Source organism: Colias croceus, chromosome 11 (genome assembly GCF_905220415.1).
Source record: "Colias croceus chromosome 11, ilColCroc2.1".
In the NCBI taxonomy this organism is placed as follows: Eukaryota; Metazoa; Arthropoda; class Insecta; order Lepidoptera; family Pieridae; genus Colias; species Colias croceus.
The window spans coordinates 7,618,137-7,644,801 of record NC_059547.1 but is presented as its reverse complement, the minus strand read 5'-3'; the positions used below and the strand labels follow the sequence as shown (position 1 = coordinate 7,644,801).

Below are 26,665 nucleotides of genomic sequence, written 5' to 3'. Positions count from 1 at the left end.
GAATTGGGCTACAGATTATATAAAACTTGAGTTAGGTCGCCAGAGAATAGGATGTATCTTGGGATCTCTTGGGATGCACTCACTGTGCTCGGTAATAAAAATCTGCAAAAATAAAAATACATAATAAATTGAAGTACGTAATTTTACGTAGGTAGGATGTAATTCAATCTTGACTTCAATTTATAATTTTTAAATTCACTAGCAGCGTTGAGCACTTTTTGGTAGGAGTATGTTTCGTTTATGCGTTTATGAAATTTCTAATTGCATTTTAAACTATACTATTTAATTTCTAAGCTGGTATATAGACAGCTTTTGTAATTTATTAACAGAAAATGTGTGAATGAACTCATAAAAAAATATCTATTGTATAATTGTTTACTGTTCAAGTTTTTAATGATAAATATCTCTAGCAAATATTTGAATAATTCTTTTTAATATGAAGGGTTAAATAAATGAAATGATAAGATATAAGATTCATAAAAGTACCTGTGAAAGTACCTACCTATAACTTTTTTCTTTGTCGACTGTCAGATTGATTAACAATGACGTAAGTTTATTTATTTACAAAATTCTGAACACTTGTCAATTGTATTTATTGAAGTCGTGTTACGCCACGCAATTATACATTTTATTGCGTGGGAGTTAAAGCGATACTTGTGTAACATTGATTCCTATATTCTTCATCGATGTGGAGGGAGTTTGGTTAAGTATTTGGAGAATGGAACTGGATAATATTACATTATAAAAGCGTACGCGTATCGATAAACAGTGTTACATTTTTTTATAAGTTAGTGTCGAAAGAAATATAATTTTTTCTCTAAATTAATATCTTCCGTTAGTAAAGATTTTTTTTCGGTTTTACACCATATTTATTTTTTGTTAAATTATTAATAAAATCAACAAAAATGGAGAGAAGATTTATGAATGTTATTTTACTTGGTTTCGGTTTCATGTTTGTGTTTACCGCATTCCAAACCATGGGAAATATAGAGGTAAGATGACAGTTTCTTTTATTTTTTTTATGTTTTAAAATAATAAATAATTAAATAACAATTAAGAAATGCACACAGTACCTATATTAAAGTTTCTTATTTCTGCCCACAGTATGTAATGTGTTCAGTTTATTGCAAAATGCTTACTTTCACACAGCCTTCATTATACAAACTACAATGTGAACAATAGATCTTTAATTTGTTTCCATCATATCATCCTGGTACAGTTTTAAAGAAAAAATGAAATTTACATTTTAATCTTGCTGTAATTAAACAACAAGCACATACAACTGATGAAGTAAAGAAAGGATTAATATCATATTTTATAAGTTATTGAAAAAATGATATTATGATGCTCTAATTTTATTCGCTGATTCCTTAGACTAACTAGTCTAAGGAACGGGTAAGTTCTACCTGTCCGGGATTGACACTGATAAAAAAATACAGACAAATACAAAATTGTGTTGCTTTTTTCCATTGAAATATATTTTTTGTAATTATTTGTAACTAGTGTTGTAAAGTGCTACTTAAAGTGAACTTTTTCATTATAAACATTCCAAAATACAAATCAAGCCTTGTTACGGTATTTTATATTTTTGGAAAAGTATAACTTTTAGCCTACTGTAGAGAAGAAATAACTAATATCCTACTGAGAAATGGAGTCGTTAATATTAAAAAAAATATAATGTATGTGACATTAAATGGTTGCTATCCCTAAAATTTTAATTTTTTTGTTCAATTAAGTACTTATTCATTATTAACTGTTTGAATTCTGTTTTAATTACAGAATATTATTAGAAGCAACATTTTTTAAATCATTTTCTGCATTATATAATCAATGTTGTATTCCATCAAATAATCGAAAAAATATTTAATAAATTATATATTCAAACTTTTATATTAGCAACATAATAAAAGTGTGATTAAGTATTCTACACTCTTCATAATGTAGCTTATATTATCATAAATAGTTTGTCAAGCACAGATAAACTAGGAGCCAAGCCTCCTTTCATAATGTTTACCATATTGAATGAAAAACAAAAGGTCGACATTCCACAAAGGCCACTCGGAGGTGTGTACCACAGCCGCGCGTGACGTGCGTTTCATACTAAAACAATTCGAGGATACTTTACAGCTTTAGAGATAGTTACGTTTTCTAAAGAAAAGTACTTATCATTTAAATTTATTTTTATCCACATCATAATGGAATGGTGCATTGTTTACTTAAAATTTTTGCGACTTATGAATATTTATCATACTTAAACAGCGTGAAGACTTTGTTTTTATAATAACGTGTATATATTCCGAGGCGCTTACAACAAATATTTAAAGTTAGTTTAAAAGTACGATGTGATGTAAAGTTAGGTACGTTTTTTGTTCCTTAGTTTCGCTAGCTGACTCCCGCGCGCGGTTTTATTCGCCCTTATAAAATGAAGACTGTGTGCCATATCTGTCTCTATTCCAAATTTCATCAGTTGTTTTTGTGGAAGTCGAAAGAGTAACAAACATCCATACATTCTTACAAGGAGGATTCAGGATTGTTTTTGAAAGGAATTTCCAAGTTTCATACATGCGTTCCAATTTATATGATACTTATTCAGATTGATCCTTTATTATAAATGGGCTTGTTCCCAAAGCATGTCTAATATCAATTTTTGTTAATTTATTTATAAGCCCATAAATATTATAAAACAGATAGTAGGTACTAATACGTAGAAGTCGAGCTGAAAATGTAATCAAAGCATTTTAGCATCATCTCAGCTACTAGTACTAGCTCATTATCTAAACTCGTTTAGGAAAATGTCACTGAGTTTATCGTTTCATTGCGTATCCTGTTGTTAATACAGGGTTTCCGCAGTAGGTAATATAATATTTTAAATTTATTTATAAGTACACCAATAATTCATAGTTATCAAAAATATTTGTATTTACCGCAATCTCGGCAAATAGTCTGACGATTAGCGAATTTTATTTTTTTTAAGTTGAAACTACCCTCATTTACGTGGAAATAAAATACATACCGCTTTTCATTCAATGAAAGGTTAGTCGGATTTAGGACTTTCTTAAGACATCGAAATTAACAAGTTGATTAGAAAGTTAAAATTTTCATAGCACATACCTACTATGCACAAGGGTTAGATTTTTTTTTACCGGTAAGACGTTCTTTGTCTATTATAGGTTAATTTAAAAAGGAAAACATAGATAATTCCAATAGTTTGTTAACCTTGTTGTTTTAAAACTTTAGTCCGACAATAGCGGAATAATTTCGATAAATTATAATTATTATTATCAACTCTTTCTACGCCGGGGCATAAACAATTTTATCTTAACAGAATATGGGTCACAACTCACAACAGCATTGCAAAGAATATTATAGCTATGCCTATACCGACATGACCAAAACGAGTCTGCGTTGTTTTGTTATGTAAGTATAATTTGAGATCATCGTCCGCGTTTGCGTAATAATTCGTTACGTTGCAAACTTTGCTCTTGCATGTTTTGTTTTATTTCGCGCGAAACACAAATGGGCGTACAGTTAGTGTTGCCATAAATGGTTTAAAAATAATAAAATTAAAGAAGGCGATACAGATTCCCGCATTTGAAATCATGTTTGATTACGAGCATGCATAGTCAGATTATTCTAAAAGCAGACAAACAAAATCATACCAAATATTTAACTTAGCCAATTATGGATTAAACGCAAGTTCACCTCTTTTTCTAGCAATATTTAATTAGATTTTGTGATCAATTTATTTTATGGACAATGTTCACGCCTAAAAATGAACGCTTGTTTTGTCTATTTAGTGTTAAAAAAGTGCTTTGGTTGTTTAGTTATTTGTGCGCATTTCATATTTAAATCGAGAGCTATACCAAGTCGTTCTTGAGATTACTTTCAAGGTTTAAAATATGATAAATAGGAGTGATTGGGACTTGAATCGTAATACTTTATTTGGGTTAAGGTTGAAATTCCGATCTTTCCAGAGAAAGATTTTGATATCAGTTAGTTTTTACCAAATCAGCTGGGTGGTATCATTATCAATGTCAAGTAGTCGATATCTATCATATTTCTATAAACAAATATTATGAAAAATGAAAGATTTATCTTAATTAGATAAAACTAAAACGATTTTGAAAATCATTTCGTCAGTAAATATATAGCTTTCTGCTTTTCTCTATATTATAATATCTAAAGTGACGTAGAATATACATATTTTTTTTATCTCAAACTTGACCGGAGCGGTCGATCTGTTAATCTTATACATACATAAGTACAATTATTGTTATGTTATAAATTATAATCACTCCTTGGGATTTTAAAACAAATAATACTTAAAAGTCGTTTCTAGCCAATAATCTATAAGCATCTATTTAAATAATCATGTTTAACTTGGCAAAGAAAATGTTCCGGCATTCTAATGTCTTCATCTATCTTAGGAGGAAAATAATGTTCAATAGTAACTATTTGTCATAAACGAACGTAGTATCATAACAAAGTAGGTAAGTAGTAAGAAACAAAAAAAAAATTAATCATTTGTCGATTTCACAAAGGTAATAAAAAATGGTCATGCAGCTTAATAACTGTATAATTTATGGTTACACGAGATAGTTAGATGGTTGAAATGATAATACAAAGGAATAGGAAAGCGTGTCATTTTACGAAGAGTTATGTAAATTACTTGGTAAGTAGAATTTACTTTGACAGTGTTCATAAATCACCATCATTTGCAAACACTTTTATAAAATGTATGATGCAAACGCCTGACATTTTACAAGAATTACGCAGTATGCTTTTATACTATGCTAAGTTGGTATACCTTTCTTGCCTACTCATACTTTGGTATTTTACCTTACGTTCACCTCATCCTGGTATTTGGCATTTGCGTTATAAAAGTTATATTATTCTACTGGAGAAATCTTGTTTCGCTCTATTTTGAATACAAATTTTAGTGTAATAAGCTGCTAAATATTTCTAATCATCAATAGCGATGACAGCAATGGTAATTAGATAACTTTTACCTGTTAGGCTGGTTGCAGAGCTAGACCGACCGTCAGTGCGTACGTCAGTCGCGCTTGTCATATGTATGGAAATTCATAAAACCTTTCATAGCTAGACCGACCATAAGCACGCGTATTGTCATGCGCATTAGTGTAAGTGCTGATTTACACAGGGTCAGTAGACAAGTCAGTCGCGGCGCCGAAATTCGGCGCCGCGACTGACTTTAACTGTTTACATAGACTTCAAGCCTCTGTACTGACTTCAAATCTGTTTACACAGGGTTTTTTTCGGGTCAGCACTGATTTGCCTCGAATTTGTAGTCAGTTACTGACCCTGTGTAAATCAGCACTAAAGTCATACAATTGTTGATGCGTATCGTCAGGACCGACGCGGACGGTACACACTGACGGTCGGTCTAGCTCTGCAACCAGCGTTAAATTTTAAAACAAAGATAAGATTCTGATTGTTATTTTATATTGTAAATTCTTAAATGATAAAACATTGGTGATTTCAATCTAAATCGTTTAAAACATGTACAAATACTGATAGGTATAATGCGCTCTTTGATGTAAGTGCGACTTCGATAACTGAGAATTGAGAACCTTTTATATCAAATAAATACATGCTCCATATGTAAATAAAAATCCCCTTTTTTCCAAACTCGTAACTATTAAAAGTTAATCTATTGCTTCAAACTTCTAACTTTTCATGCCATTAATATAAGGTAGTAAATACGGCATTTAATTGAAATAACTCTACAAAACGTCTCCTTCTTTTTGAAAGTTACATCTATAGGTTTAATGCTCTAAGATTACCCTTCTTTTTGTTAATGTAGGTAGTTAATTAATCGTTACACACTGTTGGACGCGACAATCATAAATCCATTCAATCTTTTACTCTTATCACGATATTATAGAGCAATTAGTTACCTTGGTAAACAAATATTGTATAACATTTCGAAGTAATTACTCCAAAACACTTTATATTATCATCGCTTGTGTATAGTCGATAAATTCAAGGATCCGCTACTCTCGATTTAGGTCAAGCCGATTTATTGGTGTGATACGAATTTTCAAGGGTTTGTTATTCAGTAACATGTCATGTAAAGATGACATTCTTATCGGCCACTGTAATTGTTTCCAAATTGTTTCGAATGTTGCGTCTGTGATTTGTATCGTGACATTGAAAATGATATGAGGCGTGGCAAAAATGTTGGTATAAAAAATATGTAGCGAGCGTATGAGACTCGACGGAATGGTAACTAGTTAAAACTTAAAACAATGCGGTATGGTATGGTGTTTGATGACGCTGTTATCTATTGCAGTATTTTTCTATTGACGCGCTTATAGAGTTCTCATAAACACGATTGAGTTTAAAAATGTGGTTTTAGATTGTAGGCACACATTCAATTGTTTGAATTAATATTGGGTTACTTGAGCAATGGGCTATATTTTGCTATGTCTAGGTTTATTTTCTAAGTACTTAAGTTTATATTATTATTAATTTGTCTAATATGAAAATTTGTTAAATACTTAACTAGATGATTGCGCAGATATCGATTAGCAACTTGTTATCGGTTGTGTTAATCACGGGCTTAATGATGTATTGTAAAGAAAATTGCTTTTGCGGTAATATTGCTAAAGAGGAAGTTGTGATTTATTAGAGTAATTAAAAATGATAACATTCCCTTTGTTTTAAAAATAAAGAAAACTACTTTGTCTATTTGTATATAATTCAAAACTTAATCATAATGCATAGTTTTAAAGGTAACGATTACGCCAACGAATATCGCATATAATAATGTCGCGTCTGTTAAAAGTAAGCTTTACACCTATAAGTATTTAGTACATATAATAATTAATTGACGACGCTATGATTGAAGATTTTATCAGTGGATGGAGGATATAAACTCATGATTTAAAGTGGAAGGGTTGAATAAAATACTTATTATGCATAGATGTGCTCTTTAAAGTTACGAGCCGCCTCTGTTAGAGTCTCTATTCTCTAATGTTCTGTTCTAGTACGGTAGTACCTATAGCTAACAAGCAGTTGATAATAATTATGATTTATTTTTATCTTTTCACACTTAAACACAAACTTAAAAATGTATATTCATTCTTGTTTAGAAGGAGCTTTGAATCGTCAGCAGCTAGCCAAATATTGTTTCTTACAACTGTGTACCAATTATAATCTAAAAGTTTCAAGTACGTTTATAGCATTGATTTGTACTTAAATGCGAAATATTTTCACGTAATAAAAACTCATTGCACCTGTAAATTGTTATTAAACAGGCCTCATATCAGTTTATCTAGTCCAGTTAAGAAATAAGAACAAGTGCTTAGGTAATATGAATAAATCATGAGCTTAATACCTTAATATAGTATTAACCAACCGTTTGGATTTGTTCTTATTAAATTATGCAACATTATGATTATATAATTTCGCAAAATACATTGAATTATAGTGGTGTCGTAACTTAGTGTGCCTACTTTTATGTCGTAGACTGTCTTGATCCGTAAAATTATTGACCAAGTGTCGATTAAGTTTTGTACATTTTTTTTGAGCTTTTAAGTAAAGGAGACAAAGCTCTATTCAGCCAAGATCTATCCTCTACTGCTTAAAATTTCAATGCAAATTCAAATGGAAATTATGAACAAAAAATTCGGAGAAAGTCCTAAAATTTTCCTTATTGAATAAATCTTTCAATTTATCAGTTTGGTAAGTCCTCCGTGGCTTTCGTGTCCTTATAATATATTCGATGTCGCCTTGAACAATGTCGGAAAGTGGAACTTTTGACCTTTTTCGGAAACATCGTTTCTGATATTTTATTGTCACCTCCGCAATAACATCAATATTAAGAATCCTTTTGTGTTAATCTGATGCAACGATTGCTAAATGAATATTTTACGTGAACACATTTAAGGCATAGTATCTGGATAACGAAGTTGAATCCTAGAGCACCTTGTACCGAATATCTACAAGGTGTTCAAGTTTTCATTGTCCACCTATTAGAATAATATTTAAATTTTCATCAAAACTTATGCGACATATACGACTATAATATCTAAGAAGTCCTAAGACATTATATTATTATGGTCGTTAACAAAAATGTATCATGTCGTTAGTAAGGACATTGACATTTTTGTGACATTTTTGTTAATCGAGTTTGACTAAAGTTCAAGGTCATAAAATAAGTATTTGAAGATGCGTATTCTAATGCAAAATGAATAAATATAATACCTATGTACCTATTATTTAAACAAATGGAGATTTGAAGGCAAAGCGTCATTTAGTATTAGAAGAAAAAAAAAATTAAGCAGTTGTGTTTGTTTTTTTGGCGAGGTTTCTAGGTAGTGTGCACATTCTTCATTCAAATCTTCTTATTAACAAATGACGGCTATCCGAAATGAGCATAGTAAAGGGAGCAGTTTCCTAAGCCACTTTTCTTTGTACACAGAAAACAATATTGGACAGTATCACCCAGGATGACAGCACATTCACAGGAGATGGGTACACGTCCCTCGCCATCATATACGCGACGCTGGCTATCTGCAACTGGATGGCTCCCTCCGTGATCACCATCACTGGGCCCAGGGGGGCTATGCTGATCGGTGCTTTGACTTACCTGTGAGTTTCCTTTGATTGCATAGCCTATTTAAACATTGAATTTATAAGAGCATCTACGATACTACCTACTACTATTGAGTGAGCAACTACGAAATTTATTGCCGGCTCTTCTCTGTAGAAACTGCTTTCCAACCAGAGGTAAATGATAAAACAATGTTATGACGATTCAAAAGTGCTATTTGAAAAAGTCTAATTGTGTAATTGAATTTTTGAGTTTGAGAATGGTCAATGGGCTTTTTTTGTTATGTTATTTTTTCATCAACTTGTACAAATAAACATTTGTAGACTATGGACCACAGACGATGCTATCTTGATTGAGACGTTTTACCTTTGTTCGTTGCCGGATCTTGTCTATATAACCTAAAATAACATTACCTAATTAGGAACTACTGGACCGATTAGAAAAAATATTTCGGTGTTAGATAGTCCATTTATCGAGGAAGGCTATAGGCTATATACATATCATCACGCTAAGATCAACAAGAGCGGAGCCAATCGGGTAAACCCGCGGAGCACAGATAGTATACACTATAGACTAGTTTTAATACTATGTTTCTACGTTTTAATAAATATGAATCACATACTTACACAATAAATATGATAACAAAACGTATACAAATAATTCTATTAATACGATACTGAAGTCTCATAGTGGTACCGCAGTCCGGAACCTATTATAAACGGAAATTGTGAAACCGTGTATGTTGATTATTAAATTAAATGATGCGTGAAATATTTACAGTTGTTTTGTTTATAATTCAATGTAATTGCTCTTGTCAACATTTCTCCACGTGTCTTGATTCCAACTGGAAGATAATTAACATCTTAGTATTTTCATTTTTTTACTACGCGTAGGTATTGGCCACATTAAATGAGTAGGTAATGAAATTATCGATGTCCAACTTTGTAATCTTTATTCAATATATTATATTCTAAAAAAGAAATCATGTTATATCATTTTTAGCCACTCTCCTCTTTCCGTCAAATAAAATTTTGTACGAAAAGAGAAATTATTTATTAAGATAAAGATTTCAATATGAGTTTTGATCCAATTTGTATTTAATATTCAACTGATATAATTGTTGATACTATGTTACTATGTTGTTGAGTACTGTATATACGAATATTGTAGAGTTGTGAAACTCAAATATTACATTGCGGTGGAAAAGCCGACTTTCACTGTTGATGCTTGTTTAGCTATAATGTCAATACTTGCTAATATTCACAAGATAGTGACTTTTTATCAGTTTGTAGATACATAATTTAATTGTGGGAATCAAAATATCAAATACCAGAAGTCGGAGTAAATGGAAATCCTTGCCATGTAAATTATTACATAATATCATATAATATAAAGTAGGTACCTGAACATATAAAATCTAATAACAATATTTTGTTAATATCCTTAAACATCCAGTCGTTTTAATTGTTCTAATTCCCACATTACAATTACCGATTAATTCATACTTCTACAAAAAATGTAGTGTTATTATTGCATTAGTACGCTATGTGCTAGAGAATTTCTAATCTGTAAACGAATGCGACGTATACACGTTTCGCTAGTGGAGTTTATGCTTCGCTGCATTAATCCATTGATTTCTTTGGTATCTCTATGCGCCAAGTGTACACAAAATTCAATAATTTCAAGGCCAACAGGGTGGTAGAATAAGTTTTATGCATATATGTATCTAATTAATGTGACTTAAGTATGATATTTTTATCACGCTTTTATTAGCTTCACTTATTAAACATTCCCAAAAACGCAGGAGACTGCTCAATTCGTCGCGTATTTTTTTTTGTGATAAATTACAGATTGTGTCAGACTTGAGCCGTTTCTTATCTGTAAAAGAAATTTAATGCTGTAATGATTTGAAGCACAATTCCTTGTTGTTTGATGTTGGACAAGATTTCTTAATTCTTACCGCATTATGTTGGTTTTTATGATAGGTCTACATGATTGATTGTATTTACTATTTGAATATTAAAATAGGCAACTATTTATATATTTGCTTTTGATTTATACTAGAGGTTAACTACTTAGTTAAATAGACATATTACATTCTACTTTACGTTGGTTAAATTAGAAATGTTACGGTCAAATAGTTCGAAATGGGAACAATCGACTATCCGTTATTTTCACGGCTGCTCTTGAATTTTAATCATATTTTTTTCGTATATTTTATCAACTTGTACTCATATCACGTCGGTTTTGTTTTGTTTTCAACGATCTCTTGTGTTTTAAGCTATGAGAGCTTTTCCCACTACCTGCTTGTCTAAAAAGATCGATAGATAGAGACTGCCAAATATATTAGAAAGGAAAATTACTAATACCTAAATTAATCTGTACTTCGTACAGTTATAGACAATATTTAATTAGTAAAGTTTTTCCTTAGATCATATTATTCAGAGTACAAAAAGTACTCGAAGCATAACAGCCCTTATCTATTGTTATTGTATAATATAATTTTATATCATAGAAAGCGTATGTTAGTACAAATAAGTAGTACTTCAAAGGGTATTAACTTGAATGACGGCCTTTGTTTAAGGTTACCGATCCTGCGTAATATTGTGTGAATTTAAACATCAGTTTGGTAACCTAACCTAACAGAATAAAATTCATGATTTTGTATTGTTTTTGATGAAGATTTGTTATTTTAAAAATAACAATGATGAGTAAAATAAAACGGGATATTATGTAACCGTGTAAGCGCAGGTCAAAATTCCAAATACATAATTTTGAAAGCACAATGCGAATGAATGTTTACTTATTTCCATTATCACGTTTTAATTGAGATGTTAATTTGGTAATATAACAATTTGTTCCAACATACCTACTATCACATTAATTGATACCACAAATTAAATCTAATTAGGATTGGATGAATGAATAACCCAATCCAATTATTATAATTTTTCATTCCCCCTGTATAAGAAGGATAGAGTAAGCTATAATAAATATCGGTGGTAAATGTAAAAAAAAAATATTATGTTATGACGATTCAAAAGTGCTTCTTGAAGATGTCTAATTGTATAAATAAATGTTTCAGTTTATACTCATTAGTGAAGATTAAATCTAATTCATGTCACAAATCCTTAAAAATATCGATTAATTAAACAAATTTTCCTGATGAAGTAGGTACTATACGAATTGAAAAGTTACCCTTAGTCTAGAATTTGGAAATAATCAAGAGTTCGTGCAGAATAGTACTTATATACACCTATTATATACCTATATACACACATGAGTGAAACCATTCCGATCTAGTTTCGTGCTACATTCACTAGCTTCAAGGTTTTCAGATATGCCTATTAGTTGAAAGTATTTCAAAATATGGGTGCATTGGGTGACCTCGGTCAAAATATTTTATTGTCTTCTATCTTGGGTAGTTATTGCATAAGAAACGCCATAAACCGTGATTAGATCCAATAAACTTCCTTGGGTCCTAAATTCCTAAGGTGGCCTGGTAGCAAGGTGCCTGGAAAGCCTGTTCTTGCCTGCGGAAGAAGATTATCTTCTTTCTCCATTTATGGGATTTTATTGAAACGATGTTATTCGATTAAAATAAAATATCATGGTCATATTCCTAGCTAATACCCAAATGTGCGAAAAAAATACCCCGCTATTCTATCTTTCCGTACAAAAATTTACTTTTCATTGTTGTACAAATGTAATTTGAATTACATTATACCTAGTGTAAAGAAAAGTAGGTTTTTGTACCAGTAACGATGCAGTTTTAATTATCTAACAAGCAAGCCGTATTAGCTAATCCCAATCATTTTAATTAAGCTATACTTGTAAATAAAAAGCAAGCGCTTGTTTGGAAACTGGTTTGTAGTGAAAAACCATGCTAACATGTTAACATACTATAAAAGTGCATAATTATGCAAATATCGAAGTGTTTATATACTGAATATGCTTAATTCGCAAGGGCCATCCATAATGCATAGCATTGATTTTTAACCGACTTCAAAAAAAAGGAGGAGGTTATCAATTCGGCCGGTATGTTTTTTTTTTTTTATGTATGTACACCGATTACTCCGAGGTTTCTGAACCGATTTACGTGATTCTTTTTTTGTTCGATGCGGGATGGTGTCGAATTGGTCCCATAAAAATTTTATTCGGATAGGCCCAGTAGTTTTTATTTTATGAGCATTTTTATCTGTAGGTATTTGTAAATTTTGCAAGTGCAAGTTTGAAGTCGGTTGTTTTTAACGCAGTTATCACTTGTGATTGAGAGATTTTGTATAGCTTTCTTTTATTTTAAAACTGAGCAACGCAACGTTTTGGCGTTGATATACGAGTATGCATTTAGGTTGATACTCAATATTAATGTTAGTTTAATGGTGTGTGGATATATGATTTTCTTTATTGGAATAAATTCTTAATAGCGATTTAAAGATTGTCTTAGTTCTTGGAATGAGAAAAAGGTTAGGTGAATTTTACATCGTGCCTTGTTTCAATCGGTTTATTATATTCTGCGTTTTACTCATTCGGAACTTTTTATTAATGTTCAACGGGAATCAAATCCTCTCGTTGTCCCTTACACATTTCCTATCTACACATATCTAATACGTAATTTTTCTTTGCAGATTCTTTATAATAACGTTCCTATTTCCAAAAACATGGCTTCTCTACGTGGCCAGTGTGCTGATCGGTGCTGGAGCAGCAGCTATATGGACCGGCCAGGGCAATTACCTGACTTTGAACAGTGATGCAGACACGATCTCGAGGAATTCTGGAATCTTTTGGGCTATGTTACAATGCAGGTGAGTTAAATTGAAAAAGCATTCCTGAGGGGCTATCATGTTGTCTTTTGACAGTATTACTTCCAGTTTGAGCAAGTGATGGCGTTAGGCGATTTACATAGTGCTATAATTTTTTCCACACTGAAAATAATGCTTTTTTAAGATGGTGGTAAGGGGACTGGTTCTTGAAGAGATGCTTTATTACGGTGATGTTTTGTAAGTAGATACCTATACAGTCTCGTTTTGAGGGATAAAGACAGAGCTTTTCTCTTATGTTAAAAATTTTTAGGTACGGTACTGTTTGAGTTGTTTTCTTTTATCCACCAAAACGAATTACGTTTGTGGGCGTGAGTTTGGACAGGTTGCACGGGTTTTGCGTAAACTTGTTGTATTTATTAATTTCGTAGCATATTTGCAGCGAGCACGATAATAATCCTTCTAATGAAGCTATTTTGTATTGAAGTAATTAGCCTCGTCTTTTTTACGATCAATTCAATTAGAATTTCCTACTTTGTTTTTTAATGCTATTTAATTAATAAACCAGGTATATTTATAAATTTCTGATTATTATTAGGTATCTACAATATGAAACCCTATTAGATAGACAAATATTTGGTGCCGAATGTCCTGTTTCTGTCAGAAAGAAAAATCTTTTACCAGTTTTAAAATACAGTTACATTACAATTCGTGGCTTTTGTACGAATGATGCATGTTCGATCGATTTAAAGTTGACCTTTATTTACGCTTTTCCATTTATAGACCGCGTACGAAAAGTAATGGAAAGTGTGAATACAATAATTTCGTTTGTATCAATTATCGTCATAATTATATTCACTTAAGGATTTATTTGGTTATAATTTGCAGTTATAACAAGAACTGTAGGTACTTAATAACTTAAGTAAATAAGCATGTGGAGATAGAACCTGCTCTACTGAAATATTATTTTTCTAGAATACAATGTCCACAATCCACATACTTAATGGTGTCTTAATAAAAGAGAGGCGTTGATTTTGAACTCGCATCTCTGAACAAATATAATCTGGATCAGTTCAGCTAAACCGATCTACATAGTGAAAAATGCGGCATGTTCTACATAAAGTACAAAACAGGAACTAAAGGGCTACGATCTTGCAGCATTTACTCTCAATGTCGTCTGCGAACCGGTCCTTGTAACCATTGACAGGACTAGGAAATGACGACAACACACGCCCTTCGATCGTTTATGCTATTAATATCGTCTTTATGATGTTCATAACTTTTATTAGATATGTAAATTGTATTAGTATAATTTTATAGACCGTATAGAGAATTGAATAGAGGTCGCACTTGTTTCAATAATTAACTTAATATTGTTCGTGCAAATTGTTTTCAATTGGGGCAAGATTATATATTTTATTGAATTTTATTTTAAATGTTAACTAACTCTCGCAAAGTTTTATTTCGTAAAATATTGAATCATACAAACTCCTGCAAAGTTTTAGCAAAACGTCTACTTACATCCTCCGTAGATTCGTATTGAAAGTTCGTTATAGATCATTAAAAGTTTTTTAACATATTTGCTCTGCCTTCCACCTTGCACCTTTATACCTATCTAATACCGTTCTCCATTGTTACAGTCTATTCTTCGGCAACCTATTCGTATTTATAAAGTTCCAAGGCAAGACGCACATAGACGTGGAGACGCGGAATGTGGTGTTCGGCGCCTTAACAGCCGTGTGTGCTGTGGGGATCGTCTTCTTGTTGCTGTTGAGGCCGATCCGAAGAGCGCCCGCGTTGGATGATGGAAAGGTGAATATGTACTAAATTAAGTGCATGAGGGATCTATATTTAAACTGTATGAACTATGAACTGAATGAAGCGGTGTTATTTTTATACTCACTTAACATTAATAATGAGTAAGATCATTGAACGGAGTGGATTTTTAGAAATTTGAGATATACATTTTATACTGGAATTATCGATAGATGAGAACACAGCAATATTTAACTTGATTTGAGTAATTATTTGCAAATAAGTTGTCAAAAACAACTCAACCTATTAAGTCCATTCCTGTTTAGTATCGATTAGAAATAGTACCTATACTGGCTTTGTGTATCCTTTGTTTAATCACAGGTTTAATGTAGGTACCTATCAAGTTATAAACTAAAACTAATCGTCAATCTATTGCTACAATCTTTGTGCTACACAACCTTCTAAATGAACTAGAGATTGAAGGAAAGGCAAAATTTTCCTCTATTCCTAGAAATAAGGCTACGTAAAACTTCCGGTACCAGTTTGTAAACATCCTTAAGGTTAATTTGTGCATAAATTTGTAAATACAGGGCTCTGTCCTCGTTTGCGCTATATACGGGCTGTACCCAATAAGATCTTTTATGATCAAAATAGTTGTTGTGTCGTTTTAATATTCCTGTTTGAGGACATTTGGCAGGATATGATTTTGCCTATAAATTCTTGTGGATAATGTCGATTGTCTAGTTTAATATAACTTGATACTTAGGGCTATTTATATTGGTTTGTTTCCGCACTATTGTTTTAGGTGAAGGAAATTCTCACTTTTCCTGATATAGAGTTGCCATTATAGGAAGTTTATGTTTCAAATACCAATTATGTATGGGGTTTCTAGATTTTTGGACATTCGGTATTCGCTGTGGAAGCAGGTTTCTGTAGGTATATAAAAAATAATCCAGGACGAAATCCCGTTACGAACGCGTTCGTAAATAGGTACGATATCATTTTATTTATTACAAAATATAAAATGTCTTTCGATATCGATGTTCCTGCCAAAATTACTCAACGATTCGTGATAAGCGTTTATAACATTTCTCTCATTAATACAACGTATTCGTCAACTCATTATATCACTTATATTACTTATTGAGATATTCACTTATTAGTTTCGTAAGGTCTCCGTAAAAGTGAAAACCGGTCAAGGGCGACGAGAAGACGCAAAATCCCTTTATTGTCCAATTAATATTGTATTTTATGATTGCAGTGCGAAATTGTGAGCGAGTCGGAAGGTCCTTTGGACGCTTTCAAGGGAGCCATCAAGTTGTTCTGTACACGGGATATGATGTTCCTGAGCGCCGCTTTTATTTATACTGGTTGGTATTTTTACACCTTAAATAGATGTTTGTGTGTTTGACAGTATTTTGAAATAGCATTTCACTGTTTTTTACAATTATTAACATAGTGAAGAATAGAATAGAATAGAATAGAAAACACTTTATTGTACAATGCACACAAAAAAAAATTGACAGAAACGGTATGTAACTTAAAATAAATGTACAATTTGGCGGCCTTATCGCTTAAAAGCGATTTCTTCCAGGCAACCTTGGGATATAGGAAAAATAAATCAGTAAAAAGGAATACTCAAAAAAATAATATATAAGTCCTTTACAATATTTACTTCCAATTATTTCCAATAATTTCATCGAATATATGAATTTATCCTTGTTTAAATTAATGTCCTTATCTGTTGATGTCTACGAGTTAATTTACTAAGTATTAAAGATCTTTATTGTTTACAAGATCTGGATGAACCTTGTAAACATTTCTGACAATAACCTTGCTTCGTAATCGACATAAATTGGGTTTCTTTCTCCTTCTCTCTTTTTCTTTTTTCTTGATCCGTTTAATTTTTAGATGTGCTTAATTATGAAACCTGGATGGACGTATGTGATGTTTGTTAGTCTTTCACGATAAAACTGCTGACCGGATTTTGATTAAACTTTTCAAAACTATAGGTTATATACACTGTACACATCAGAATGACACATGAGCTTTCGTCCACGAGTGAAACCGCGCGGCACAATTAGTTATTTTTTTTTATTAATAAACACAATATTGTTTCCAGGCGTGGAGTTATCTTTCTTCAGCGGTGTGTACAGTCCCAGTATTGGTTTCACGTTAGCTATGGGTGAAAATGTCAAGCAATTGGTCGGTTTGTCCGGTGTCTTCATTGGAATGGGCGAAGTTCTTGGTGAGATTTGTTTCAAACTCAAACATTTATTCAATTAGACTTCTTTTAGTAGCACTTTCAAATCGTCATTACATATTTTTAACAATTGTCAACTTTTTTTGTGTAATCATTCTATTAAATAAATTCATTATATTCTTTTCAATAGTAGGTACTCTACAGCTAATAGATTACGATCTCCATTGCTGTTGATAAATAAAACTTTTCCAAGAGTCTAACAGATAACAATAATAATTCGTGAATTATCCCAATCCACAAGTACACAGTGTAAAAATCAAAAGTTAACTTTTCAACCAGATAGCGAAAATACGGCTATCTATTATCGCAATCAGCAAAAGTGTAAAAATCAATACTTCTAACCACAATGTATTTCCAGGGGGAGCACTATTCGGTATCCTAGGCAACAAAACGACCCGCTGGGGACGGGACCCCATCGTCATCATGGGCTACTTCATCCACATGACCAGTTTCTTCCTGATCTTCATCAACCTCCCCAACGTGGCTCCCTTCGGAGACACCATGGATACTTCATACATTAACCCATCTCCATACTTGGCTATGTTCTGCAGTTTTCTACTCGGGTTTGGGGATGCGTGCTATAATACGCAGATATACTCCATCTTGGGAGGGAAGTACTCGGATAATAGTACGTCCGCGTTCGCTCTGTTCAAGTTCACTCAGGTATGTTTCTTTCTTTAGTTAAAGATGTTTATGGTATTCCTGGTTAAGGAATTAGTTGTGATATCTCATATCAGTATTGAGCAAAAAATAATTAGGATCCAAAATTTCATAAAGTCAAAACAGATAGATGCAATTTCACTGTGATTTTAGATATTTCATATTGCAATATATTACATGTCCAAATCAAGCTACTTATATATCAATCAAGCTACATACCTTATGTTTAGAAACAAATAGTTTGACAAACCAACTCGCACTTCCTATCGAACTTTACCCATGTATAGACAACTTATAATATTAAGATCTTGCTTTAGGATATAGACAAATGCAAAGCTTTTATAATTTTATATTAATATCCTTTCTTTTGAAGTTACACTTCTTTTGGTGCGATCTAGAAAAATAATGAGAGTGAATTTTTACGATGCGCGCGCACACCGACACCTAAATTTAACAGCATGAAGTTATAGTCTAAGATCCGGCTGCAGGATTAGTGCGTTCATCGGTTTTTTGCTGAAAACCGAATTTTTATGTATATTTATAATTAGGAGAATATATATCGACTAGGTTGCCAGTCAAAATTTGGCCGCAAGCATGTTTAATTAAAATTTTTCTAATCGATTTTTGGGAAAAAAATTCGTTCACTTGTTTTTTGAATAAAATGTAGTCTACATCACGGCAAATGATATAAAGATTCAAAAAAATCACGGTTGCCGTTTTTCACCTGGCCGCAACATCTTGGCAGCCTGGTGCAAACAGGTATGATTTCGATTCATTTTTACGTTCTTAACGTACATTTATGAATCATATATCAAATTAAAGCTAATTTTTTTCTATTTATTATCATATATGGTTGCCTAATTAAATCCGGCCGCAAATAAGGGTTGCCGGCTGTTAAAGATGTTGAATATTTAAGGTTGAGTGAAAGAAAATATGTCGTCCTTTTCAAAATGACAAATTTAAAAAGTAATATTGATTTAATATAATTAACAGCCGATCCTCTCTTTTTCTCGTTGTTTCGCTGCCGCACGCTAATGCGTCGGTGTACTAATAGGCGTAAATATTTATAATTTTTAACAGCCGGCAACCCTTATTTGCGGCCGGATTTAATTAGGCAACCATATATGATAATAAATAGAAAAAAATTAGCTTTAATTTGATATATGATTCATAAATGTACGTTATGAACGTAAAAATGAATCGAAATCATACCTGTTTGCACCAGGCTGCCAAGATGTTGCGGCCAGGTGAAAAGCGGCAACCGTGATTTTTTGAATCTTTATATCATTTGCCGTGATGTAGACTACATTTTATTCAAAAAACAAGTGAACGAATTTTTTTTCCCAAAAATCGATTAGAAAAATTTTAATTAAACATGCTTGTGGCCAAATTTTGACTGGCAACCTAGTCGATATATATTCTCCTAATTATAAATATACATAAAAATTCGGTTTTCAGCAAAAAACCGATGAACGCACTAATCCTGCAGCCGGATCTCGTACTATTAGTTCTAGGTGGTATGAAAATTAATAACTATGTTCAAGTTGTATATTCTAGTATTTTATTTCCATACGCCAAAGAAGTATAACTTCTAACGCGTGTACATAAGTACACACACTCTTTTTTTTATTACAAAAACAATTCTTTTTTCTAGTCCCTCGCAGCAGCAGCATGTTTCTTCTACTCCTCCAGGGCACTCCTCTCCGTTCAACTTGGAGTGTTAGCAGTTCTAGCGTCCATAGGAACGGCTGCGTTCTGCAGAGTGGAGTGGGCTGACAGAGCCAGGAACAGGCTGACGGTGGAAACCCTGGATGATAAGCTGTCTCCAGCTACACATGCGTTGGCAGAAAATGCATTGCACTATGACTGAATTGGGCAGGATAGTTAGGGCTATAAGGAAAAATTAAAACGAATCACGAGTTTCGGGAGGATGGTAAAAATCATCCAAAGTTATGCGTGCGTGAAGATTTGAAAAATCTGGGTCAAATTGTATGTATAATATAATGATTGATGAGCTTTTATTTTAGGTATTGGCCCATAGGGAAAACTTCAAAAAAGTCACTAATTGCTTTTTATAGGAATAAAATAATAATTCAGTTGTAGTGACGTATTTGATCATTCGGGATATTTTATATCTAAGAAAAAATAAATAAACAATCGTAGCATTTACAGAGCGATATTAACACGAAATGAAAAATTTGAGGGTAGTTTATAGTCAATTCCGATGATAAATTATAATAAAGTAGATGAAAAACTATTAAAAAAATACTCGATTTTAGTATTTTTGTTGGAATCAAATGCTGGTCGTATGCCAAAAGTACCATTATTCGATTATATACAATTTTTCCGAATACAAATTATTTTGTACAGCTAATATCAATTATGAATTTATGTTCTTTTGCTATTTAATTGCTTTTTATAGCTCTATTGTAAATAACATAACTAATAAAGTTTTGCTACATGGCAGCATCTGTCCATAAGAATGTGATACGTAAAGAATAAGTATGGTTAAGCTTTATCATCAGGTTACCATGATATGTTATTGCATTAAGGCCGGTTGCAGTGCTTGACCGACCATCAGTGCGTACGTCAGTCGCGCTTGTCATATGTATGGAAATTCATAAAATCGTTCATAGCTAGACCAACCATACGCACGCGTATTTCCATACATATGACAAGCGCGACTGACGTACGCACTGATGGTCGGTCAAGCTCTGCAACCAGCCTAAGACATGTGGAAGTGGGAACGAAGGTAGGAATCATCTTTCGATAGCACTATCTCTCTTTCATGAAAATGTGTATTAGAAAGTTTGGTAAAGTAAGTCAGAACGAAATATCGAATATACAAGTAAATTTATTAGGTAAATATACGATATTTCATGAACGAATTAATTTTTGCTTATGGCTTATAATTTTGTGAATGATAACATGTCATGGTCCCATGGGATTGTAAAAAATAAACATTCCAAAAGAATAGTGTTCGATGACACATGTAGATTTTCTGTTTATAGTTGAGCAGGTGGGGAAAATTTGTTTTACATAATATGTATAAGTGTCCTACAAAAGTTGAATTTAATAGTATGTACTTTTTATAGACTGTACAAGAGATATATTATTGATCAATGTGGGCCTAGGGCGAGTTATTCATATCAAGTTGTCTCTGTTATTCTTAAAATTTGCTGCTTTTTATTAAAACAATTCCTTCTTGCAAAATTTTAGATCAATATAATTGAAACAGTACGATTCAAACTTAATGGCGGCTCGGAACATCGAACCATCTGATGCGCAGAAAACAACTTTAGATATTACCGAAACGGATACTGCGTGCTCGTGCATTCGCAGCTAACTTCCGAACCGCCATTAAGTTTGAATCGAATTGTAGTTAAAATATAATTGTGTAAACTAGAATAATACCTATGAATCTATATTATGGATTCTAGTAAGAGTTGTTATAACTACGATTTTAAGTACTAATTTCCTTTCAAGACCAAAAATATTTACAAAATTATTCTTGTTTAAATTTTAAGAAGATTGGATTGGTAAACAGTAAAAGCAGGGTATATTTGCATGATATTTGCGGATGTAATATTGATATATTTTTCGAAATAAATACCCGTAAGTATTAATTAGAATAAATAACGCAGCATTTCGAATTCAGTAGATTAATGAATAATCTTCAGCTTTATAAAATGAAGTAAAACATTCCAATGGTACTTATTTAATAATTGTATAGTGTTAAATTGTTGTTATATAGGTAGCAATGCAACTGTACAAGACTAAAATCTTGTTTTCATTTCATGTAAAAATATTTGTTAAAATTAATTGAATCTGGCTGCATATTATATCAATTTAATATTCCTTAAAATATTTTTTAGCATTTTTATTTGTATAGTGTTAAATAATTATGTGCATGTTTATGTAACATAAATATTTACTTAAATTGTACATAAATTAAATATAAAATATAGTATGAAAACAAGAAAATTATAGTTTTGTCTAGTCAATATTATCTATGCTTTGATTAATAAAATGTTTTATATATGTATGATAGAATATATTTACAGGTTTTAAAAGATGTATGTAAAATATTATTTTAAAAACTAAGTACTACAATAACACTGTAATAACCTATTAGATTAAGCATAATGTTATTTAATGAAATAAATAATTTTTATTAAATATTTTATATTTATTGTTAGGTTGCCCAATCCACTCGAAGATTGATGTTATTTATCTTTTCTTATTAATAATGAAACAGAGATAAGAATACCTTGATAATTATTAAGTTTTATGACTACTTATGACAATAAAATTGAAACTAACATATCATATCATATTAATATACATTAATGTCCAATTACATGAATCAAAAAAGTCACCTTCCTGCATTACAACTTTATAATGTTAAATAAAACAAATTAAATAAAATTAACAATATATATTATATTCTAAGAGCTAGTACATAAATAATTACTAATGTCTAATATCACTACTTTTTACTCTCTTCTGGGTTTCCCATTTTAAAGTCTAATGGTTTGTCGTAGCCCATTATCTTAGCATAGTGGAGAGGATCATTGAAGTGTCTGGCTTCAATAAATAAGGGTTTATCTTTGGCTACCATTGTTGTGAACATTCCAGGGATATCGGGAACTACAACATCATTTGGTGTGAAGTCCAACTGAAAAATTAACACAACATATTATTAATTTTTGGTTTGACTACTAATAAGGATAAGTTTAAATAGGTACTGTTTAAGTTTAATATTATGATTTTCGAGATAATAAAGATATTAATAACTGGTTGATTATGAATGAACTTACCTTTTTAGGTATTAAAAAGAAACTTATTGTGGTTGCTCTATATGTAGATGTGCTTGGATCATAATGCATTTCTGTTACATATTTTTTCGTTACAAGGTGCAGTAATATTGGAGTGACAAATGTAAAGAATCCAACTACTGAACATAAAGCTACTATTAGTGAAGTACTACCGATGGTAGCGGCTTCTTTAACTAAAATCGGTTGAGCGCAAAGACCGGCTATACTTGAGCACACTGAGAAAACTTTTACACTCCTTATTTGTGGGGTAAGATTACCATAATAAATGCGTTCAAATTTTGTATCTTCGATAGTTTTACTCGCAAAACTTCTCACAAAGTTTTGGTGCACTGTTACACATTTGTAAACATTTAAATCTTTTAGAAGATTATGTGAGAGGGAACATTTGTTTTGTAACACTATACTCTTATGGAATATTCGTAGCATAGCTGTACTGTACGTTGCTTATTTTTACTTTAAAAATACTCTAGAGATTAAGTAATGTAATCTATAGGTTATAAATTTATTTTATTTTGTATAGAAACTGTCAAGTGTCAACTGTCAGCTACTAATGTCAAATTAAATTTTAACATTGGGTGCGTTCCGATCATGTTCCGATAAACTCCGATTATTTTATTTAATATTTGATCACGACGCCGGATTCGAACCCGCGTCTTCTGCATTCCCGGGGTGTAGAGTGAGATTATTTTAACTATCACCTATGATCACCTAAAACTTCGTTTTAGTATTGAATCCAAGGTACCTATATAAACTAATTAACCCTTAATAAAACCGTGGGAGTATAGCTCCCACATACATAATCAATGTTTTTACCAAACTATGACTGTAATAATCCCACATTATGTCATACATTATCAATTATGGAATGTTTCCGAACGAATTTAAAAAATAAACCGGTGACAGCAGTCAATGTCAAGTTGACAGTTGAAGATTGTTTTCGGCAACGGTGTTTTTCTTGCGAGTGTGGCGTACGTTGCAATAAAATATTTAATTCTGCGTCGTCAACAAAAGGTATGTCGTACAATTTTTATATATGTTATAGGTTTTGAGTGTAATTATACATTTACGTATCAAAATCAATTTAGAATCGTAAGTTCAAGTGACATTGGCCCTCGTAAACTATGTGGGTGATATGCGCCCACGGTCCGATTACGTATCTATATTTTGTTACGAGCTCTATAAAAAAATTGTCTTATTGTATTGTTTATCCTTTTCAGACTGTAATATGTCTAGGAATTTGTTAGATGACCAAATCGCAAAGGCACTGCAAGCGTTGGAGTCTTCAGAAGATGAAGATGAAATTGAAAATTTCACTTTCAATAACAACAGTCTGAACTTGGATGTTGATTCTGCCTTAGATAGAATTCAAGGTATCACATATGAAGAGCTTTTAGAGACCTTGGAGTCCTCTATTGAAGGTGAACAACCAGAATTTGAAGAAGTTTCGCCAGCTCTTCCACCACCTCAATCACATCCAACTGATGATGTGCCTAATTTTGATGAAATGCCTCAAACAGAGGCATCTTCTATACCACAGGAAAATGTGGAGAATGATGAAGAATATTACAGACAGTTATTACATATTTACAATAGATTACAAAATAAAGAACATCAATGGACAACAAATGTTTCCACTTTCACAGAACAAATATTTGAAAAGAATCTCAAATCTCTTATTGTTACTAGCCGAGCTACACCCATTAATTATTTTTATAAGTTATTTCCAGATGAGCTGGTAGAAAATAAATGAGCAGAATTTGTAAATAGGTATTTTATTATTTAGATTACCTGGATTATACTAGACTATTTATAAAAATAAGAGAGATTTCTTCTACTTTGGAAATTTGGTTTATGTGAATTAGTGTTCTAATCAGGCAATGGTAGAATAGCTCCCACATAAATTTTAATAAAAAATAAAACAAAAAAATACAAAAAAAATATTAATATATTTCTAAAAACATATTACAATCAGTATACAACACTGTTCCAACCCCTCTTTCAAGCCAATTCGCGGTGCCCGATTAAGGGTTAAGATTAGTTTATTACAGATAGGTAGCGATATTTTTGATAAAAAATAGGTTTTATTTTATTCATTCACTTATTTCGTAACTAATATAAATATTTCTACTTGTAAGTTCCTTTTTTCTTTACATAATATAATAAATCAGTCATCCTTACCCGACCTTTATAAATGGTGTTTTGTGGGACAGTTATCAACGTCGTAGCAATATCCAGTTTCTTCATCAAGTACTGTTTCTTCTGGACAATCACATCTAGCAAAGCCACAAACGGTGCCGACAAGTGTAGGTTCTGGATGTTCACACGTCCTTTGTGAATACCAGTATGTTTGATTACAGTTAGTGTGTTTAATGATCATGTGATCTGGACATCTGTCCGTACCTGAAATCATAATTATAATTTTAGTATCCACACCAAAAATAATGGCAATGGCCAATTATTAAAGTATTATTATTTATTTTTGTAGATATGATTCTCTTCTTCCAGAAAAATATTGATATCTTTCTAAAATGCTCTTTAATATCTTCACTTCACAGCAATCAAAATATTTTTATTAATTGTCTCCATTTTCGCTATCATAAAATTAGATGAATATTGTTTTTAAAAACATACTTTTATTGACTTCACTTGTATGTAACTGACTTCTTTTGATCTACTTTAAACGTAAGGATAAAATCCAAGCAGTACACTTGTCATGGAACGATATTTATTTAGTTTACATGAATATAATATTAACTGTATATTGTAATAAATTGTAATTGTATGTATGTATGTTTAATAATAAATAATATATTATAATTAAATTTAAAGAAACCCAGCAAGACATTCTTTCCTATTCAGCGCCCGCGCCGGCCTTAGCTCGAGTTTTGAGGGTAGGCCTATGTGCTTAGGCCTTAGTTAGAGCCAAAAGTTCTTATGGCTTACTTTGATACTCATAAGATATTCATTTCACAAATAATATAGTTACATTATTTTTTTAATTTTTTTTCCTAAAATTAATTGATTCCAAGTAATTTTACTGGAGACATACTTACGAGTTACGCGACGCAAGGACAGAAGCTAGAGAGCTATTAAAATTCAATAATATTAGCACATCGTGAATTTGGTGTAGCTTTCGTTTTGGCGTGGACCTTAATGAAATAATTAATATGTATGTATATAGTTTATGAAAATGTGTTAATTAATTAATGTATAAATGAGTTTGGTTTCATGTTATACTTAGTTATCTAAGTTTTTTGTCGATGTATGTACCTATTTATAGAAATACTCATATTTTAGCATATTCATCGACCACATAATATTACACAATTTGATACACAAGTCACAACTGCCGTTTTTTAAATAACAGTCGATAATTATGTAAAGATACTTACCTATCTTAAATACAGATAGAGAATACAACTAGGTATGTACCCTGTGATGTACCCCATAGGCCATATCGTAAATATATCAATGGATATTGGAAGTTTTATTTGTGTATAAAACTACTATTATTTTTATTCAACCGAAAACTATCAATAGGTCGAGGTTAGGCGTTAACAAATTAACACTATTACGTGCGCTTATTGCTGTAGAGTAGAAAGTAACTACACCATTACAAATTATCTGTGGTAGAGCTTTAAAATGCTATTTGTCTATCGCACTCTTGGTCATTTAACTTGTTTCAAAACGTGCAGCAGCTTAGATTACAGTATTTAAAAGTCAAATTTATTGGACAGTAAGGTTAGAACTTAGAATATCTATCGTTTATTGGAATGATTTTGATTGTTATATCGTCACATAAACCTGCAAT

The 26,665-nt window shown here is 31.7% G+C and overlaps 3 protein-coding genes across 3 annotated transcripts; 2 read left to right on the top strand and 1 right to left on the bottom strand.

Annotated features, from left to right (window-relative positions):
• The first annotated feature begins 699 nt into the window (after positions 1 to 699).
• LOC123695839 (UNC93-like protein MFSD11) lies at positions 700 to 19,950 on the top strand. The gene is made up of 8 exons (XM_045641781.1): positions 700 to 992; positions 8,447 to 8,616; positions 13,207 to 13,383; positions 14,979 to 15,150; positions 16,355 to 16,463; positions 17,216 to 17,341; positions 17,715 to 18,019; positions 19,671 to 19,950. The coding sequence occupies exons 1-8, from the start codon at positions 906 to 908 to the stop codon at positions 19,884 to 19,886; spliced, it is 1,362 nt and encodes a 453-aa protein (XP_045497737.1). The 5' UTR covers positions 700 to 905; the 3' UTR covers positions 19,887 to 19,950.
• Positions 19,951 to 22,439: 2,489 nt separating this feature from the next.
• Positions 22,440 to 23,364, bottom strand: LOC123695845 (transmembrane protein 70 homolog, mitochondrial). Its single transcript, XM_045641790.1, has 2 exons — positions 22,837 to 23,364; positions 22,440 to 22,694 (listed from the first exon to the last, which is right to left on the bottom strand). The coding sequence occupies exons 1-2, from the start codon at positions 23,278 to 23,280 to the stop codon at positions 22,506 to 22,508; spliced, it is 633 nt and encodes a 210-aa protein (XP_045497746.1). The 5' UTR covers positions 23,281 to 23,364; the 3' UTR covers positions 22,440 to 22,505.
• Positions 23,365 to 23,611: 247 nt separating this feature from the next.
• Positions 23,612 to 24,861, top strand: LOC123695844. The gene is made up of 2 exons (XM_045641789.1): positions 23,612 to 23,865; positions 24,072 to 24,861. The coding sequence occupies exons 1-2, from the start codon at positions 23,658 to 23,660 to the stop codon at positions 24,602 to 24,604; spliced, it is 741 nt and encodes a 246-aa protein (XP_045497745.1). The 5' UTR covers positions 23,612 to 23,657; the 3' UTR covers positions 24,605 to 24,861.
• Positions 24,862 to 26,665: the final 1,804 nt, after the last annotated feature.